Source organism: Cetorhinus maximus, chromosome 9, assembly GCF_964194155.1.
Source record: "Cetorhinus maximus chromosome 9, sCetMax3.hap1.1, whole genome shotgun sequence".
Taxonomy (NCBI): domain Eukaryota; kingdom Metazoa; phylum Chordata; class Chondrichthyes; order Lamniformes; family Cetorhinidae; genus Cetorhinus; species Cetorhinus maximus.
Window position 1 is genome coordinate 35497183 of NC_135887.1, and position 21679 is coordinate 35518861.

General features: G+C 43.8%; 1 protein-coding gene across 1 annotated transcript in view; it reads right to left on the reverse strand.

Annotated features, from left to right (window-relative positions):
• LOC144684558 (septin-5-like) overlaps positions 1 to 21679 on the reverse strand; it is an 89027-nt gene that overhangs the window by 15943 nt on the left and 51405 nt on the right. The window contains exons 9-10 of the mRNA XM_078548476.1: positions 20444 to 20540; positions 17743 to 17905 (exon numbers count right to left, since the gene is read on the reverse strand). Of these exons, the coding sequence (XP_078404602.1) occupies positions 17743 to 17905; positions 20444 to 20540 (260 nt within the window). The remainder of the gene's footprint in view (positions 1 to 17742; positions 17906 to 20443; positions 20541 to 21679) is intronic.

A 21679-nucleotide genomic window follows, 5' to 3' on the forward strand; every position in this document is an offset into this window, starting at 1 on the left:
CGTGCCCATCAATTATGAGGCCAGTTAAGGCCATTAAAAAGGCAATTAAGCTGGATTTCACGTTGCCCATGTGATTTCGCGCTCGTTGCACAGGCAGAATGGGCAGACGGGCAGTCGACATTTTGCAAAACCTCATCCAAGGGTGGGATAGGGGGTCAGCAGCAGTGCCAGTGTGAATAGTGAGGAGTTTTGGAGATTGTTTGCTGCTGATCGCTTTTTGGTAATTGGCAGCTTCATCTCTGTTTGGGGGTTCATTGTTAGCATTTCCAGGCTTCATTTCAGGACATATTGGTGTCTCCAAGGCCCCTGGAGGATTCAGACCATTTGGACCCTTCCAGGTATCAGACAGCCTTCCGTTACCCTGGTAATGGGGATTGTGGTCTCTGCTGGTGACACCTCCTCTGGATGAGGAGCAGAAGGGAGAGGAGGCCAGGTGTCCCAATGCAGCTTCCAGGGGAAGGACCTGTGGGAGGAGAGGCGCAGGCACAAGGGGTGCAGGGCCAGCAGGAAGGGGCAGCAGAAGATGCCACTATCCTGCTGCCAGGGTTTACAGGCAGTGATGCAGTTACCTCAATATGTCTGAGGTGCAATGCTGAAGGAGGGTCCACCTCTTGAGGGAGACAGTGACCTCCATTTGTCAGATGATTGGGCCTGAAATCAGCTCTGACTGTGTGCGTGGACACCCCTTGCCAGTGGCTCTGAAGGTCACAGTGGCTCTCAACCTCTATGACTCCAGCTCTTTCCAGGGATCAGAGGGGATCTGCGTGGTGTCTCCCAATCAGCTGTCCACAGTTGCGTCAAGCTGGTGACAGATGCTCTGTTCAGGTGGGTACTGACCTTTATTCTTTACCACACGGACGAGGCCAGCCAGGCTGAGTTAGCCAGAGGCTTTGCAGTGATTGATGCATCCCCCTGCATCCAGGATGCAATTGACTGCACGCATGGCCAACAAGGCACCAGCGGGTCAGCTGGGTGCCTTCGTCAATAGGAAGGGCTTCCACTCCATGAATGTGCAGATAGTGTGTGACCACAGGATGCAGATTCTGCAAGTCTGTGCAAGGTACCCTGGCAGCTCCCATGACGCTTACATCCTGAGACACTTCCAGGTGCCGAGGCTCTTTCAGTGCTCCAGCCTGACTGGATGGATGGCTGGTGGGTGACAAGGGCTATCCATTGAAAAGGTGGCTTATGATGCCTCTCTGCTACCCAAGAACAGAGGCGGAGCAGCGTTACAATGCAAGTCATGCCTCCACAAGAGCGGTGATAGAGAGGTCTTCTCAAGATGCGCTTCTGATGCCTGGACCGTTCAGGGGGAGCACTACAATACCCCCCAGAACAGGTGTCATGGTTGCATGCTGCGCTCTCCATAATCTGGCACTGGCAAGGGGGGACCCACTGGAGGAAGAGCTGCACAGGCCACAGAGGATGAGTACAGTGGTGAGTCTGAAAATGAGAACGGTGAGGAGAACACTGAGGGCATGGAGGCAGACCTTGGTAACCTCCAGGGAGGCAGGGACACCAGGGATGCCTTGATCCAATGCTCCTTCAGTTAGGCTGCCAAAGATCTGCTTCCACCTCATGGCAGGGCTGCCATCTCCATCCCAGACGTCTGAAGTGACCCCTTCATTTGCACCCAAAGTCCACTCAGTGGCTGTGTAATATAGTATCCAGTCACTCGCGTCCAGCATTACATTCTGGTGTACCCTCTACCAGAAAGAAAATAGGTGAAGCACACCATTAGAACCAAAGCAAATTCAATGTTATTGTCACATTGAAATAGTTATGATATTACCATTACTGGTGTTGATGTCCACACCAGCAGACATATAAACCAAACATAAGTGAACAGAAAATCACCTGTGACCTAAGACTCTTGTGCTCATGATGTTTTTAAACTTACATTTCCGAGTGCTGTGTCTTGGTGCCCTCCACCCCACCCCCCCAGCACCCCCCCCCCCCCACCCCCGCCCCGCCCCACCGCCCTCACTGGCACCGGCATTGGAGACAGCTGCTGACTCTGTTGTCATCTTGGCCTTGATGACCTTGGCAGTCATTCTCTGGCCAGTGGAGCCTGTGCTGAACCCGCCTGGGAGAGAGCGGCCAGTGCCACGGCTGGCATCTCCCCAGTCATCGCAGACTCATCAGATGCCATGGTCACTGGCGGAGGGGTGGAGGAGCTGCTGCCATCATTCTGAGTGCCCTGATAGGAGCCCATAGAGAAAACAAGCAGCACATGTGCTAACGTGAGGTCGATCTGGACCTCCCTGCTCACCCTTGATGGACGGGCACCTAGCTAGGATACTGGGTGCCTCACCTCCCACTCTGACACTGACAACCTGAGGTCATTGACTGTGTGAGGGCTTGCAGGTCTGAGCACAACCCCAGGAATCCCATATTCTGTCTCTGGAGCTGCCTCTCTAGAGAGTCGCTTTCCCTCAATGGAGGAGGTAGTGCGCTCGGCCATGAAGGTCAACGCAGTGCTCATACTCTACCTGGACTTCTCCACAACAGAGACTGTGGCAAGCAGACCCTCATGGATCTCCGTAGGATCCTCCCACACACCCCACTGGACATCCAACATCTGCCGCCTGATGGACAAATCCAGAGGCTCATCAGCTGCCTCCGACTGAGCGTTGTCCTGGTCTCCAGCAGTCCTCCCTGGGCACTCTCTGCCTTCACCTGCACCTCAAGCGAGTGTGAAGTGCCCTCACCAATGTGCACCGACATTCTAGCCGCCGATCTAAACTTCCCCCCACCCCCCACAACCCCCGAGGTGCTGGTATAAGCACTAGTGCCTGGTTCAGAGAGCGGGTGTGACGCAGATGCATGTGGAGACCAGTGGTCCTCTGGCGTCATGGGTGGCTCTTCGGGGTCCAGAGAGCGAGTGTGTGCTGGCGAATCTAAGGGAGAAGAAGGACATGTCATTAGCTATAGTCATCACACTGTCACTGTGGATGCCAGGCACCCTGGTGAGACAATGGAGATCTGCATCATGCTGCCATCGTCTTTCGATGATCAATGAGGACTCCAGGTTCGAGCCTCACATCAATGAAGAGACTGCACCAGAATGTTTGCACAATTCGAAACTCTCACCTCTGTGCTCTGCGCTCTTACCTTCGTCTGGTACCCCCCGCCTCTCCATGCCCGGTTGCACGGGGAGTGTGCCAACTCTTAAGCTCTAGGGCTTTCTGCTTGAACCTGCTGAGCAGCAGGAGGTTGGGTGGGCCTCCGCCTGTACGTGGCCTCTCTGATTGGCTATAACTTGTCTTCTCCTGAAAGGACAGAGGAGCATTGATTAGTCCACTCTCTACCTGCAACGCCACTGCAGCCTGGCCAACCCCACCTGAGGAACACCTCGCAGGACACATCCGAGTCATGACCCTCACGCCGCAAGGCACTCAGTCCAAGCAGCCAGGGCTCAACCCTTGGCTAGCTCTGGCGTCATTGACAGTTGGCACTCAGACTCTAGTGCCTCTGAGGTCCATGGGGGGATGGCCACACCTTAACACTTCTGCCCACTGACCCATGCCAACATGGTACTCACCCTTCCTGAGCACAGCAGGTCATTGAACCACTTCTGGCACTGCACCCATGTGCGCCACACCATCTCACGGCTGCTAACATGCACTACAACCTCCTTCCATACCCTCTTTGTTAGGTGCGGTGGCCTCCTTCTCCCATCTCTGGGGACAAGGGTGCCCCCTCCTGTCAGCTACCTCCTTCTGGAGGACTGCGAGGCACTCATCCAAAAGGCGGGGGGGCCGAGTGCCCACTCAACCTGCCCTCCCGCCTGGCGTCTCCAGCCTCACTCTTCTCCATCATGTTAGGTAACAAGAGACAGAAGGAATATTCTTCCGTGACAACGTTCAAAGGCTGCCTGTGCCATTTTTAAACTGGGTCACCATTGGACCCGGCAGCCGACAGGCCCCCGCCCCTGCCTGGCCCTTCCCAACCAGTGGGGAGCCGCGTTTCCCACTGGGTGGGCCTTATTTGGCCCGCCAGCATGAAATCGCAGTCAGGGACCGATCGTGGGCAGCGGCCCATTTCCTGGCCGATCCTGGGCCCGCCAACCACACCTGCCCGCCGACCCAAAAAATCTGCCTTTGATGTCGGCAACCATTGAGCAGTCACTATCCCTTCCGCAGCCCTTCCAACACATCAAGGGTCCACAGCAAGAACAACGATGGGAGCTATGGAGGCGACAGCTGAAAGGCACCAAACAGCTTCAGGCTTACAAGAAAATGCACAAAACCACCAGGTCTGTATCCTTCTTCATGCAATCGGGGCCATAGCTGATGGTGTCCTGGTGAGACAGGGAGTCGAGAACGCTCGGCATCCTATGAGGAGGTTATGAGGTCCTTGGATAATTATTTCAGCCCTAAGGAGAATTTGTTCATTGGATGGGCAAGATTCCACCAAAGTAGTTTTGGCTATGGTGCCGTAAAGCATGAGTTAATTCGTGACCACATCATGGTCAGTGCCCTCGATAACACGCTGTCGCACTATCTTCAAACCAAAGAGGATTTGATGTTAGAGAAGTCTGAACAGTTTGTAAGGCAGGTGGAGCTGCGGCAACAGAAGTGGAAAGTACTTCAGGGAGATGTCGAGGCTCGGGAGGGGTCGATCCAGTATGTAGGCCCAAAGTCGGGAGCCCCGTCCACCAAAATGCCCATGAAAAGGCCTGCCAAAACTTCCGAAGGGGTGGGAAGAACCCTTCACCTATATTAAAATGTTCCAGACGAGGTGCCAAAAAACAGCATCATGGCAAAGACAGCCCAGCAGTGGGAGCCGAATGCTTTCTCTGCGGTAAGCCTGGATATTTTAAACAATTCTGCAGATCTAAAGTTCAATTTAAAGGCAGAAAACTAGAGCAAACTTCCAACCATTTTGAAGTCCAGGAAATTGGAAATATAGCATTTTAACCTGATGATTTCTTAGGAAAAATTAAAGATCCTGATAAACAATTCTGGTCTGCACAGCTGGAAATCTAAGGATACAGATCAGAATTTAAACTGGACATCGGGGCTGGGTCCACAATCTTATTGGACAAATTGGATTGGCTTAAGGACTGGCTTAAGGAAATAGAAATCCAGCCATCTGAATTAAGCTACAAGGGCCAGGAGGCATAGATCTGAAAGTGAAGGGTCAGTTCACTATAACTCTTAGGCATGAAGGGAAAGAAATTAACAATACTCTTTATATCTTACAGACCCAGCAAATTTCTCTGCTCAGCAAGTCAGTGTGTTTAGGATTTGGTCCCCTTCAATGAGGTAACAGTAGAGGACAACAGAGCAATATTCAGGGATGAATTTCCAAACTTGTTTCAAAGACTGGGAAAGTTCAAAACTGCAGCAGAAGTGGGGGTTGACTCATTACACAGTGAGCTGGTCTTTAATGCCGAAACATCATCCATTGGACTGCAGGACAAGATTGTAGATCTCCGACTTCTCTTTGCAGGCAGGCTAGAAGAGGCGGAAACAGGTTGCAGTAAACAAGATGGTGACCATACGCTAGAGGAGCTCCTAGACCTTGGTTGGCTCTTTCTGGACAGATTTCAAGTGAATGAAGCTGTCGCAGAAACAGATGATCTGTTGGAAGAAGAGGTCCCAGATCTTACTGCACTCTTTGACTCCACTGCCAATGCTTGTGAAGTCTGTTGTTTTTGAGAATTATCCTTTTGTTGGAGAACATAACAAAGAGGTGAATTTGTCTACTTATTTCACTGAGCCTACCAATGACATGCATCAACAATTGCTTGCAGCCAGCAGAAAGCTATCCAGGGAGAATGAGATGCTTAACTACAAGTTGGATCAAACAAATAGTGAAAGTTCAGAGCTTATTAATTCGTACAAATGTAAGCTACAGTTCATGCTCGGATCTCACCAGCAAGTCACGGATGCATTCAAATCTTCATTCAGTAAAGCAGCAGAGGCCCAAACTACAAAGCGTCTACAGCTGAAGAGTACTACACAGGATCTCCCTATAGATCCAGGTCTGGAGGTTTATTCCATTGCTGATGATGGTGCAATCCTATTTTCTCCTACTGACCCCAACATCCCTTTGTCTGCAGCAGATCAGCCTCACGCTGAAGCAAGTATGGAAATGATACCACCACCTACAGAAAGTGAAATTCCTACCCTAAGAGGAGTAGGGAAGTCTTCCTTTCCTCGTATTCTACAGTATCTTCAGGGCGTTCTTTGTTCTTCTTTATGTCTACCCGATTCATTCATGTCTCAGGTATTGAATATTTCTCTTGTTGTCACAGCAGCAGTGAATGACACAGCTGTGAGCTTCTTCATAGGAGCTGAAAGTCCTTCATTTTCTCAAGCTGGCGCTTTCACCTTTCCCCAGTTTATAACACAGAAGAAGATTATTACAGGGAGAATGTCAATTCATTGTCTTCCTTTTCCAGGAGTTATGATCATTCCAGTCCTGAAGGTTTCTCTCTTGAATCAGTTTTTCCTTGATTGGTTTTCATTGCCTTTACTGTCAGGTCACGGTAAGAGTCACAGCCCTGGAGCCAGTTGTCATGAGAAGTTGCTATCCCACTCCACCGATGTGTTTGCCTTCCAAATAGAAGACTCTTCACAGAACAGAACACAGAACACTCACGTCCCATAAGTCCTCCAAGAGAACTGCGAACACTGCTGGGGATTGGCACTTTTGGTGACAGTGACTCGGGGGGAGGAGGTAGGAGTTGGATGGAAACTGTAAACAGTACATGAGGTTAACAGACAGTGGGAATGTAATGTAAATAGTTTAACAAAATAATGTAGTAGTTTTGAGATTATACTTTGGGGAAGATGTTGAGTAAAGGGTTAATGGTTATGTTAATGAGACAATAATGTTAATGACGATGTAAGCATGACATCAGGGTCAGATGACAAGAGGCTCCAAGAGAGCTAGACACAGAACAGCCTGTGTCCAGAGAACAATGTACATACTATGAGGTCTTTGTAAATAGTGTAAATAGTTTCAAGAAAAACTATATATTGACTATCCCTAAGTTACGAGTAAGTGAAACCCCATCAAAACAGTTAACAATGTTAAGGCTGAGAGGTGAACTAACTGATGTTTTTAAAATGTGAAAAGAATTCAAAACACAGATACAGAGAAGCTATTTCCTAGGTAGGGGAATCCAGAACAAGGGAGCACAATCTTAAAATTAGGACACTCGGGTTTGTCCACTAAAAACTTGAGGAAATATTAAACTTTCTCTCCATCAATTGAAATTATCAAGACTGAGATTGACAGATATGGATATTGGATAAATGAAGCTGAGGTACAGATCAGATATGGTCTATTCAAATGGTGGAGCAGGTTTGAGGCCAAGCTTCTGATCCTACGGAAGGGTTATCTTGGTTAAAGTTAGATAGGTTACTCAACAAGGGTACACTCTCTCTATCTGTCTTTTGTTTTCAGTCATCAATAGGAGACATCACAAGATCAAAAAATCTTTCAGGTCTCTTTCTGGTCCAGCACCTGCAAAATGTCTTGGTAATGTGAAGATATTGATGTGTAATTTTCTCATTCAACCAAAAGAAATTGGTCATGTTCTTGCATAGAATGATGAGATTCTTTCTCAGGGTTTATTTTGGCACTGAATAAAATGGATTAAATCTAGGGCAATAATCCCATTGTCCAATGATCCTGCTTTTCCATGTGATAGAATGGGTGTAAATGCTTGATCTAGATCTACCTGGTATTAATCAAGGAAGTATCTATAAACAACCAAGGGACCACAAAACTCTCTTTACAGCTTCAGTTGGTTGTTATTAGTGTTTTAAGATAGCCAGGCTGAGATGGCTATAGGATCTTGAGTAAAACAGGTCTGAGATGACTTGATTTGAAGGGGACTCAAACTACCTCAACCTGCAACAGAACCAAAAACATTTTCAATTTAATTTAAATTCTTAATACAGATTTCAACATGATTCATTTGCTAGGTCCCTAGACATTCTTTTGCATATCGCACAGTAAAACTCAAACAGGCTGGCCTCAGTATAACTGGGACATAGGCTGACCCCAAATCTCTCTTTTCCTGGACTGAGATTGGACCAGGAATGGGCATTCTGTCCCTCTATCATTCAATGAGGTCATGACTGATCTGTATTTGAACTCCATTAAGTTGCCTTTGTTCCATATCTTGATACCCTTATTGAACAAAAAATCTATCTGTCTCATTCCTAAATATCAACTGAGCCAGCATCCACAGCCTTCTGAGAGTTCCAGGCTTTCATCATGCTTTGTGTGAAAAAAATGCTTCCCGACTGGCCTTGTTCAATTTTTAAGGTTATGCCCCTTGTTCTGGTTCCCCCAACACAGGAAATGTTTTTTCTATATCTAGACAGTTGAACTTTTATTAATTCCAAGACTTCAATTAGATGGCTCCTTAATCAAGTTTATGTAACCTGTCCTCCTAACATAACTCTTTCAGTCCGGTATCATTCTGAAAAACCTCTTCCCCCCAACCCACAATCCCCCACCGCTCCCAAAATGGTAGGATCTTCAATATGCACAGTCCTCAAGCTCTTCCTGTGCCCAAACCATATCTTTAATATCTTTGTACTTAGGAAGGTGTTAGCACGATGTGCCTCATTGCTTACATTACATTACAGGTTTACCTCTACAGGCAGCTACATCACTGTAGGCAACCCTCAGTGTCACTGGGGGCAGTTAAACCCTCCTTGCTTTGACAGTACAGTGCCATGTGCATCTAACTGAAGCAGATACTATGGCTTGCATTGGGTACAAATATGACTTTTTAACTTCCTGTGTTTAGGTGACCATCACTTCTGGATAACTGCATGAACCAATCTGCCCAATTGTTCTGTTGTTGCCAAAACCACTCCACAGTTTAATTGGACGATAGAGCACAAACCCAAATGAAAGAAAGAATCCAGTAATAAACAGAACATTGGATGTATCTCCCTATCTTTTAGTAGATCTTTTACAGTAGATCTCTAATACCCTTTTAGTTTTACAGACATGAAAAGAGTCTCCCTCTGAACTATGTATTAAACACAAAAACCTAGAGCTTGTAGAGATGAAGAATAATTTCTTTCAAGCAACAAAACAATTACAGTTTGCCAATAATTTCTTTCATTTTCCAAGGATCGGTCCAGAGTCATTTTCACCATTGTTCAATAGATTGGGGAGAAGCCAATGGTTTGTGTCATTAGGTTCGATTACTGATTTGATATTACAGATGCTTCCCAGGTACATCTTTAACTCTTCATTTATGTAGAGTCTGTGTCAAATACATTTTGACTGCTTAATCCTTTTAGAACCCAAAACAGTAGGAATGACAAGTCTATGTCTCTGACCCTAGCACTTAGATTCAAATGCAGCCCAGTTTTTAAACTCCATCTTGTAGTGAGATTTGTGTATACTGGTTTAGTGGTAGCACTCTTACCTCTGAGTCAGAAGATTTTGAGTTCAAGTCCAGCTCCAAAATTTGAGCACATAATCTAAGATAACCCTATAGTGAGGAAGTGCTGCACAATCAAAGGTGCCATCTTTCAGATGAAATATTGAAATGAAGCCCCATTTGCCCTGTCAGGTGGACATAAAAGATCCCACACAATATTCGAAGAGCAGAGGAGTTATGCCTGATGTCCTGACCAATATTTACCCATCAATCAAAACTCTCAAAACAAATGATCTCATTGCTGTTTGTGGAGTCTTGTTGTGTAGAAATCAATTATCGCATTTCCATATATTACAACAGTGACTATGGCGGGATTTTCTAGCCCTGCTATGGCGGGTTCCCACACGGTGGATACAGAGTACCAGACAAAAGTCCACTGACTTCAGTGGCACTGGTAAATCCCACCAGCGGCCGGGACCGGGAAATCATGCTCTATGCTTTCAAAATATATAATTTGCTGTAAAACATTTTGAAAATTTCTGAGGTCACGAAAGGCACTATATAAATACAAGCTCTTTCATTGCTTCTTTCCATTGTGGAACTAAATTGACTTTTAAATAGCAGACAATACATTCAAGAGCTGAAGGCCCCTGGTGTAACCGGAGTGGGCACGCATGGAAGCTCTTTATGGATCACTCTGCTGGCTCCCTACTTGTCCTGTCACTTCCAGAATCTTCTTCCAAAAGCATTAAAGGACAATATATTATGCCTGGTCACATAGGCAGGTGCACTGTAACACTACACAAATAACAGGAATACACCATTTGCACCAAAGGAATGGTGGCATCTGGGATTACCGGCTTACTCCTAACATCAAGTGTTGCTATGACAACAGGGGATTGCATAATATTTAGATATCAAAATTTGGAAAGCCTACTCAATTGATCAGTGGTCAATTCTACAAATAAAAGATTTTTTTTTAAATATAAAAATTGATTAAAATATTTCTCCATTTTGGATCTAGCTGCAGCCAATCCTCACTCACTCCCATTCCACCAAAAGATCCTTTTGACAGCTTTTGGGGAGGCTACCACGATGCATGTCCGACCACAGAGCATTGGGTGAGTGGGCCAGGGGCGAATGGTCCTCTAGATGCAGCGTGCTGGCAAGTACTATACTGTGACAGATAATTCCAGCCTGACCCGGAAGCTGTTGTGTGATAATAACTGACGGCACTAGATGGTGCTGTATTCTTTTGTTCACGCTCCCCTTTCAATCTCTCAGTAGTTCGAGAGCATCCATGATAATGTGTTTCAAATGACCATTTGACTTTTTGCTATTTTAGTATTGTGCAAAGATCTTCACCCTTTTTTTCTATTCATGTTCATAAAGTGTTCTGTTGTCCTGAATAACTGAAACATTCAAACCCACAGTGCAAGTCTGTGATCACTCTTCCTTATGCTCATCGTTTTTCTTTCTCTTCACCCAGCTATATTTTAAGGACAGAATGAAACTAGCAAACTTTCTAAGCCAGTGTACTATCGAGAGGAGGGGTTGTGGGATCTTCACTATTGAGTCAAGTCTGGACCAGTCTATTTTCTATTAACACGTTTCAATCAAAATCCTCTGATTTCACTTTTCAATCCTGTTGCATTGGTATTTCCCAAACTAATTGCAACTATGCATTTCTTGTTTGATGGCAGGCAGATGTCTTGTTAAATGTTCTTATTGTTTTCTGAGCTGTTATTTTTCATTGTGTGATACTTTACATAGGATATACATGATCTCTGGAATTCTTTGTTCAGGTTTGATTTGGAGTTTGGAGTAAATTGCCTCCCTTGTAGTCATGGTCTTCTGTTTGTATTTCTGCACTAATTTCCCAATGATCTCCAGATCCTGTGTGTGAAAAAGCTTTCCTTCCTGTGCAAGGTTTGGTCTTATCTTACAATTCATGGGTAGGTGATAGACAACATTCTAATATTGTGCCCTCATGAAGCAGAAGACAGTTGCACACACTTCAATGCTGTGTTTTGCTCTTTTTGGTCTTGTTTCTGAATGTGCAGTGATTTCCCCACAAATCTACTGGGTTAGTTGATGTGAGGACCAGAGGTAGTTGTGTCTGTGCTCCACTGTCCTGTGTAACTGTTGGAATTACAATCGACTATGTACTGTTATCTGAACAGATTTCACCAGTGTTGGGAATATTGATCTCAATATCATAGCCCTGCTTGTTCTATCAGGGGAGTGATCTGTGCCTATAACCTATCCTTGCCTGCCCAATGTAAACACACTAACTCATGTAACTAGGCAGAGATTCAGTGGTTTAGTCTGTTGTCTAGGTTGTACAAACTGCGTGATATGCATGTTGACACTATTTGCATAATGTCCTGAGTCAGTTTTGACCTACAATTTGTCGGTCAACATATTTTGATTGTAAACATTAATCATTTATCAGCTAAACTCTGATTTACTATTTATATAGTCACTATTACTATCTTCCTCTGTTGACTTTTTGGATCACTTTACAGTAGTAGCTGATGGTTACAACACTGAAAATCATAATGTAACCAGGCAGCATGGTAGGCTAGTACTGTATCGTTATTCTTTATCTCTGAATCCTGACCAAATAAAAGCCTGTTAAACTTTGTTAAAGAAAGAACTTGTATTTGTAGAACATCCTCAGGATATTCCAAAGCTCTTTATGGCCAATTAATTCATTTTGTAATGTATTTACTGTTGTCAGCAGGGCAAACAAGGCAGCTAATCTGTGCATAGCAAGATCCCAATGAATGATCAGATTAATCTCTTATCACTGCTTGAGGAGGAATCTTACCGGAACTTCGGGAAACACCCTGTACCCCTGAAAATACTGCTTTCAGATTGTTTGCATCAATCTGAGGAAGGCAGTGCCTCCATTTAACACCTGGCCCAGAAGTTTACTGGATCAATTAAGAAATCAGTCTACTCTGGACCCAAACTGATAGGCAAACTTTATATTCAACATGTGAGATATCTCCTTTAAAATCCAGTGGAATGTTGGTTGGTTAGGGGTCTCTCCCATTTATATAACACTACTTCATGTTCTGAGGGCATCCCAAAGTGTTTTGCAACAAAAGTTAGTGACTGTGTTAATTAGGACAATGGGGCAATCATTTCATGCATAGCAATATCCCACAAACAGCAAGTCAGAAAATAACCAGATAATATTGAGTTCAACAACTTTAGATTATGAACTCTTTCCTCCATCCCCACTCCCTTTCCGATCCCCCTTTTTTCCAATAATTTATATAGATTTTTCTTTTCCCACCTATTTCCCCATTATTTTTAAATGTATTTCCATCCATTGTTTTATCTCTACCTTTTAGTCTATTTCGATCCCTTCCCCCCATCCCACCCCCACCAGGGCTATCTGTACCTTGCTCGTCCTGCTTTCTACCCTTAATGTCACTTATTAGCGCATTTCTTAGCTAATATCACCACCGTCAACACCTCTTTGTCCTTTTGTCTATGACATCTTTTGGCAATCTCCACCTATCACTGGCCCTCTATCCAGCTCTACCTGTCCCACCCCCCCCCCCCCCCCCCCCGCCCTTAAACCAGCTTATATTTCACCTCTTTTCTATTTTTCCTCTCTGCTGAAGAGTCGTACGGACTCGAAACGTTAACTGTGTTCCTCTCCGCAGATGCTGTCAGACCTGCTGAGTATTTCCAGGTATTTTTATTTTTGTTTCTGTTTTGGATTTCCAGCATCCGCAGTTTTTTGCTTTTACCAGATAATCTGTGCTTGGTAGTGCACTGCTTCTCTATACCTTCCTCGGGAAAACTCAGAGTCTGTTTGACTTTTTGCAAAGTAACAACTTGCCTTGATTGAAGGCATGTGGCATTCTTCCTTGAGCAATGTTTCAACTGTTGTGGTACCTGTTAGAGCTTGACTTGATGTCAGGGATGAGGCCCTGTGAAGCAGCCTTGTTTCAGTCATGCCATTCCTAGTAGTGGAATTACAGTGATTATCTTAATAAAGCTGACTACATGCTGAGGTAGACTTTTACTTGCTGAAGGTATCGTAGGGAGGAGACTGGAGAAAGACTCTGCTGGGGTGGGAGGGGGTATTTGGAGAGTTTGGAGATGTTCTTCATTTTTTGAGAAGAATGCTGGAACAGGGGGTCAGTTCCGTAATTTGGTCCATTTCCTTTTGGACTTGAATCAACACTTGGTCAGCAATTTGGTCACTTAATGAGAACCAGCATTGGTCAATATTGAGCTGAATTGAATAGGCAGGTTGGACTGATTTTTGACCATTGTGGGAGCAGAGACAGTAACAGTGACAACATCAACTTGCATTTGTAGAAAGCCTTTAACAAGGAGAAACATCCCGAGATACTTTACAGAGGTAAAACGGAAAAAAGGGGGCACTTGGTCAAAGGAGAGGTGATCAAAAGTTTAGCCGAATAATAGTTTTAAGAGGAAGTGATCAGGTGGAGAGACAGTGGTATTTAAGGAGATAGTGCCAGAGCTTGGTGTTAGACATGGCCATCAACACAGGGTTGGAGGGTGAGGGGGATGGTGGCGGTGCTGTGGCAGAAATGCACATGACATTCAACATCAAAGTTAGAGGAACAAAAGTTTCAGAGATAGGGACGGAGTTGAGGCCATGGCAGGATTTAAGCACAAGGATAAGAATTTTAAACGAGGCACTGGAGGACCAGGACACAGCAAAAAACGGACAGCACTGGGGTGAGGGAAATTACCTACAGGCTGCAGAGTTTCGAATGAAGCGAAGTTTCTGGAGGATGGAGGTTGAGAGACTATTAGAATATTTAGGTCCAGGGCTGATTAAGGCACAGATGAAGTTTTCAGTGCCTGATAGGCTGAGGTAGAGGCAGAGGTGGGGAGACGGTGGCATAGAGGTAACGTCACTGGACTAGTAACCCAGAGGTCCAAACTAACCCTTTGGGTACATGGGTTCAATCCCACCACGACAGGTGGAATTTAAATTCAATGAATAGATATGGAATATAAAGCTAGCCTCAGTGATGGTGACCATGAAATGTTCATTGATTGTTGTAAAACCCATCTGGTTCACTAATGCTTTTTAGGGAAGGAAATCTGCCATCCTTACCTGGTCTGGTCTACATGTGACTTCAGACCCACAGCAATGTGGTCGACTCTTAACTGCTCTCTGAAATAGCCGAGCAAGCCACTCATTTCAAGGGAAATTAGGGATGGGCAACAACTGTTGGCTTTGCCAGCAATGCTTGCATCCCGTGAAAGAATAAAGAAAAAAAAGGGTGAGTGCTCCAAAATGGAGCAGTCTTACTGAGAAACTGAGGTTGGACTTTGCTGGGGCGGGTCACTGTGATCACCAACAGTTGTTTCACCTGAGACAGTGGGGGGAGCGTGAAGGGGTGCAAAGAACAGCTTATTTCTCCTTATTTCTTAAATCTCAAAGTGAAATCAGGAGGAACACATGAAGGAGAAGAAGGGAGGTAACCAGGAACTTGTAGATGAAGGGAGGTAACCAGATTGTAGATGAAGGGAGGTAACCAGGAGATTGTAGATGAAGGGAGGTAACCAGATTGTAGATGAAGGGAGGTAACCAGGAGCTTGTAGATGAAGGGAGGTAACCAGGAGCTTGTAGATGAAGGGAGGTAGCCAGGAGATTGTAGATGAAGGGAGGTAGCCAGAAGATTGTAGATGAAGGGAGGTAACCAGGAGATTGTAGATGAAGGGATGTAACCAGGAGGTTGTAGATGAAGGAATGTACCAGGAGGTTGTAGATGAAGGAATGTACAGGAGGTTGTAGATGAAGGAATGTACCAGGAGGTTGTAGATGAAGGGAGGTAACCAGGAGATTGTAGATGAAGGGAGGTAACCAGGAGGTTGTAGATGAAGGGATGTAACCAGGATGTTGTAGATGAAGGAATGTACCAGGAGATTGTAGATGAAGGGAGGTAACCAGGAGATTGTAGATGAAGGGATGTAACCAGGAGGTTGTAGATGAAGGAATGTACCAGGAGGTTGTAGATGAAGGAATGTACAGGAGGTTGTAGATGAAGGAATGTACCAGGAGGTTGTAGATGAAGGGAGGTAACCAGGAGATTGTAGATGAAGGGAGGTAACCAGGAGGTTGTAGATGAAGGGATGTAACCAGGAGGTTGTAGATGAAGGGATGTAACCAGGATGTTGTAGATGAAGGAATGTACCAGGAGATTGTAGATGAAGGGAGGTAACCAGGAGATTGTAGATGAAGGGAGGTAACCAGGAGGTTGTAGATGAAGGAATGTACCAGGAGGTTGTAGATGAAGGAATGTACCAGGAGGTTGTAGATGAAGGAATGTACCAGGAGGTTGTAGATGAAGGAATATACCAGGAGGTTGTAGATGAAGGAATGTACCAGGAGGTTGTAGATGAAGGAATGTACCAGGAGGTTGTAGATGGCTTTGATGTTTTTCTGCAATAAAGGTGTTAAACAAAAACAAGTTGTCTCTACCATTGCCGCCTCTGCACCCACATGAGTCACGAATCAGCTCCTCTAGCAGGTTCAGTCTCCAACTCAATATTGACCAGTGTTGGTTCTCATCAATTTAATTTAATAACTCATGGCCTTTGTGACCAGGTAATCTTCACCCACTCCGCTCTATTTAACCACCCATTGGGCCAGGCCTTGTATCACTCATTCTCGACAGCAGACTTCTTTTCTTTCTTGCTGAAGAGAAAGCGTGCAGTTTCTGTTCCTTAGATATTTGTCAGAAAACAGATTAGAGCTTTGACTGTAGTCTGAGGGTTTGTGGAGAGATAACAGCTCAGGACCTCTCCAACAGGCTGAGAGCCTACAGAGAAAGATTTCCTTCAAACTCTTATTGAGATTGTCTAAATTTATTTTATATTTTCAGATGACAAAGTTCTATCATTTCTTTTTCATTCATGCCATCTTGAGGGTTATTTCACTTTTGACTATCCCTTGATTCGATCACATTGTTTAACATCATCTCTGTTGCCAAGTATCATGGATTCTTCCCACTGTCATGTTTCAGAATTTTTGGGCCATTTTTTCACTGAAAGGATTTGAAAAACAAATCTTTTAATGTTTCCTTTTTGGCAAAGTACATTCTTATAAGTTTAAAAAAGGGCACTCAGACTAAACAGAAGCTATTTCACCAGTCTAAATAATAAGCAATTTGTTAACTTGCCTGAGTAATTAAAAATATCTCAAACCCAATGTGCTGGAAACTCCTTTAATTCCTATTCATCGGTGGAAAAGAAATTGTATATAATATATATACATTTTATATATACAGAGAGAGAGAGAGAGAGAAAGGGAGAGAAACAAATTTTTTAAACCAGGAAAGCTGTCACGGAAGACAAGGCTCTTAAATAGAATATTGCAATAGCTTTAGAAAAGTTTGGAAAGTCAGGTATACTAGAGGAACAATTAAAGTTTAGATTAAGTAAGCTGACCCACCAATATGGGGATGATTGGTTCTTCACTTTGTATTATTACACATCGATATATTGTAGTCAATAGTTCCTACTTTAACAGTATGACACATGAAATCAGTGGTTAGAAAATATAACACACAGAATGTCAGCTCAGATCAGTGTCTAGCATTCCCATGTCAGATAGATAATGGCAAATTCCTTCTGCTCAGCCTAAACAACATGCTTTATCCCAGACTCTCAACTGCATAGTGTGATATTTTTCAATTTCCCACACCAGCTGTCCTGTCACTGTCTGAGTGAGATTGGCAATTTACTCATTTCACACACCAGTATTATAGTCATTAGACAAAGGGTTTATATCCTAGTACATTCAGATGGATTACAATTCAGGCCCTAGAGATGAACAGTGAGTTTCTAATCTATACACCACCCAATCACCCTTTCATTAGCATTCCAAAAGGATGGTGGCCAATGTCTAGTCATGTCAGCATAGTGTCAAAACAAGAAGTTAGGTATCACAAAAACAGCAAAAAGAAATCTAGGCATTTAGTTGATTGGTTCTCAGGATATGGGCAGCACTGGAAAGTCAGCCTTTATTGGTCCAGTCTATTAAGCGACACTCACAAATATCTGCCTGGAGTTATGTGTAGACCAGGCAGGTGTGGCAAATTCTCTTTCCTGAAGGACAGGAATGAACCTGGTTTTTAACAACAATCAAGCAGCTTTCATAGTATTCTTTTCTGATATTAGCCCACAAATGATCAGATTATTGGATTCAGTTTCACATCTTGTCATGGTGTGATTATGAATTCAATATCTCTATAGTTACCAGTCCAGTATCATAACCAATATACTTTCATACACACATGTGATGTGTATTTTGGCTACACTGTACTAACTCATTGCAGCTAGGTAAAAGTGAATGCACTTACTTCCTATTTCGTTCTTTCACCACCATCCTGGTCATGCTCTGGATGCATTGTGCTCGGTAATTTTCATAATGCACGTCACGTGTCACATCTTTCAGGTCCTGCATATGTGTTCGGATCAACATGTTTCGTAACCTCACAAAATCACAGTGCACTGGATTCTCCACTGCAAAGAGTCGGAGGATAGAAAGAATGCAATAGTTATGTTTATTATATTATCAGGAAACTCTGGATGCTCCAAAGCACTGTGCATACTTGAATTACTTTGACATGCACTTGGTTTTATTAAGTCGGTGAATGTATCGCTAATTTGCATTCAGCAGGGCCCCACAAAGTGCAATGAAACAAACAACATGGTTTTCATGAGGGAAGAACATTGGTCAAGACATCAGGAGATCTCTCTGCTGTTCTTTGAATAGTGCTATAGAACCTTTAATATCCATCCAAACAGACAGGGAAGACTTCAGTTTTGCATCTCATCCAAAGGCCAACACTTCCAACAAAGCTGTGCTCCTGCGTGTAGTATCAGACCAGGTTATATGCTCAAGTTCTGGAGTTGAGCTTGAGCCCACAACATTGCCACTCAGAGGCAAGAATATTACCAAAGGTGCTTCAAAAAGATTAGACATCCATCAAAACCAAGTAACCAAAATGGGCCTTTTCATCATTGAGATAGTTTAGATGAAAAATATGCACTGGTCTTTGGTCTGGTTTTTGCCTAGACGAGTGGAGGCTTACCCTTTTATAGCATGTTGGCAGAACAGTGCGGTGCTTTGGCCCATAGCATTGCTCACAGGGAGTGTGGTCTTTTGAGTATGATGTTTAGCTGATAAGATGGAGTGAGCTATATTTAACTTGGCCCCCCTAAGGCCACTGCTTAGTAACTCTTTGTGAAGAAGTGGCCTAAAAAGTTATACTTTAGCTGGGGTTAGATTAGTAAATCGATGGCTATTTGTAAACCCCTAGCTCCTTGTCCTGGAGAAAGGCCCAGATGATAAATGTGAAACCATCAGAAAATGACTGTTACAGATGCAAAACAATAAAAAAGGAAAACCAAAGCACAGTACATCATTTGAAATGAGATAGAGGTGTGCTGGTCACAAATACAAGTGTTAGAGACTGGGGTCTCCAGTTCACTTCACAGATTCCGGAGCTCAAATGCAACCAACGTGCAAAACAATTGGATCATTTTCTTTAATGAGGAAATCAAACACACATCTTGAGGGGAGAATGGAAAATGTAAAGAATGGACTCTAGTTATGGGCTTGAACAAATAAAGAGCAAAAACAATCACATAAAAAAAGTAAAAATAATGTTTTTTATGTAGATGGGGCTGGTCTATGAGAGGATAAATGCTTGTTATGTTATTTATGAGGTGCTCCTGGTACCTGCGATCCACCCCATGAGGCATCAAACTTGTGGTCATCAATTGGCCAACTAGTGATTATCTTTGGAGATAAGGAGCTAGGTAAACAGGGATTAAGGTGACTCTAAACTGATATGCTCGTTGGCAGAGGCCAATCATCTGTGGTCAGTTAGTAATCTGATACCCGAATCAGGCAGATCCAGGGATGATTGATGATTTTCTAGCTGGCCTGCATCAGCAATGAAACTGGGAGAACTAGCTCGTCAGGAGGGGCTGGGATTGTTCCCATCAGGCGTAAGCTTGCAAGGTAATGTTCTCGAGGCTGAGATAGATCCAATTTAGAAGCAGTTCAGTTAAGTTGTACTTTTAGCAAGTAAAATTCTAAATTCACACTTGACAGTGGTGGAGGGCAGAAAGCCATAACTTTGGATTTGCAATCTTGTTCCAAACTCTCTGGATTGGGAGCTGAAAGGATGTGTACCCGGTGAGCGGGGGAGGAGGAGAGTGTGCGCATTTATATTAGGTAATCAGAAACTCTGCAGGTGGGTATCAATTAATAGTTTGGCACTCAGGCATGGTGTGTTAGACACCATGCTGACCAAAATAAAAGTACCCACTTTCGAACTAATATAGATGTTTATGACACAGACGGCGGCCATTTGGTCATCATGGTCTGTGCTGCCCAGAAAACAATTTTCAGCCTAATTCCACTTTCCAGCTCTTCGTCTAAAGCCTTGTGGATTACAGCACTTCAAACACATACCTCATTATTTTAAAAAAATACGGTGAGGGTTTCTGCCTCTACCACCCTTTCAGGCAGCGAACTCCAGACACCCACCACCCTCTGGGTGAAAACATTTACTCTCAAATCCCCTCTAATCCTATTACTTTAAATCTCTGCCCCCTGGTTTTTGACCTGCCCACTAAGGGGAATCATGTTTTTCCTATCTACACTATCTAGGCTTCTTATAATTTCGATATTGTCTATTTTTTTAGACTTCAGTTTATTTTTTTTTTATTAAGCCACTATTTTACAAAACCAGATATTTAACAAAGTTTTCACAAACATTGTTTCGAAACTTTGAACTGTTGAAATGGTGCTGGTCCAGGTAAATATCCCTGTCTTTTTCCTTTAACCCGAGGTGCAAGACAAAGCCCTGGATTTTCTGGTCCTGACAGCCATGGGAATTGTCACGGGCAGGATGGAAAATTTGACAAACTAGCAAAAGGTCCGTTGACTTCGGGTGGGAATTTCTGGTCCTCCAGCAGGCGGACCAGAAAATCTCAAAATTTAGATTCAACAACCGTTTTTAAAGAAAGATTAATGATGTGTGTTACCTTCTACAATACCCCAGGGATACAGTCGCCCCCGAATTCTCCTTCCTTTAGCTTCAACCACCGTGTTGCTACCGATCACAGTGAATGGGATACTGTCCTGCAATCGAAAATTAAAGACCAGATGAAAACAAAACAATTGAAACAACTGAGCATCTTCAGTGCTGAGTACTGAGCAGCACTGTCTAAAATTGCATCTCAGATGGAGATTAATGAACATTGCACAAAAAGCATTCAGAAGCTATACCTGTTACATGTTCCAATTGTATTTTTTTTTACATTCATTCATGGGACGTGAGCATCACTGGTTAGGCCAGCATTTGTTGTCTGTAGTAATTATGGTTTTATTTAGTGCATAATGTACCTTTAAGAATAATACTTATTAGGAGAGATCACATGATCTGTAGTAACCAATAGGAGAGTACCGCAGCTGTCAATGTAGAATTAGAGTTGGAGTTGAAAGCACACATGTAGTTGCCGCTGAGTATATTGTAAATAAACTTAATGTTTCCACCCAAGAAGTGTCTGCAGATCAACTCTATCACTAATAGTACAACTTGGTCACCCTACAACAATGAGGATAAAACAAGATTGAACAGAAGAAATCAAATTAAAAAGAAATCTCGCCCAGTGATTGTAAGTAGCAAGCTCCGTTAGAATTGAAGAAGTTATCCTCTCTCAAAATGCCACAATTTGGGAGAATTGATCCTTTCGAATCTGCCACAGACGATTGGTGTCAATATATAGAACACCTCATGTTCTTTTTTCAAGTGAGAGAAATTATGAGAGAAGAGAAGAGGCGAGCGGGAAACTTCAGCTGAAAGAGGCGTGAAAAAGCGTGACTCTGCCGAGAAGCGGGAAACCGCCCCGGCTAGCCAAAGAATAAAGAAAAATAACTTAGCAGCGAAATTGAAGAATAATTTTAATAGAGGTGGGAACAAGCAGTCGTTTAGCAATTAGCAGTTTAAAAAAATCGAACGCTACTATTGTCATAGAAATGGAATATGATGAGGCAAAGCAAGGAAAGATTCAAGCAGGCTTGCAAACAAAAGAAGAAACCCCATGAAATCTACATATCAAGGATGCTCACCACAGCGGAAAAGGGATACTTGCAGATAGAAATAGGCCTGTCCATCATTTTTGGAGTCAAGAAATGTCACCAGTATGTACACAGCCGTCATTTTACAATGGCTTCAGACCACAAACCATTGTTAGGATTGGTTAATGAGGACAAGGCTA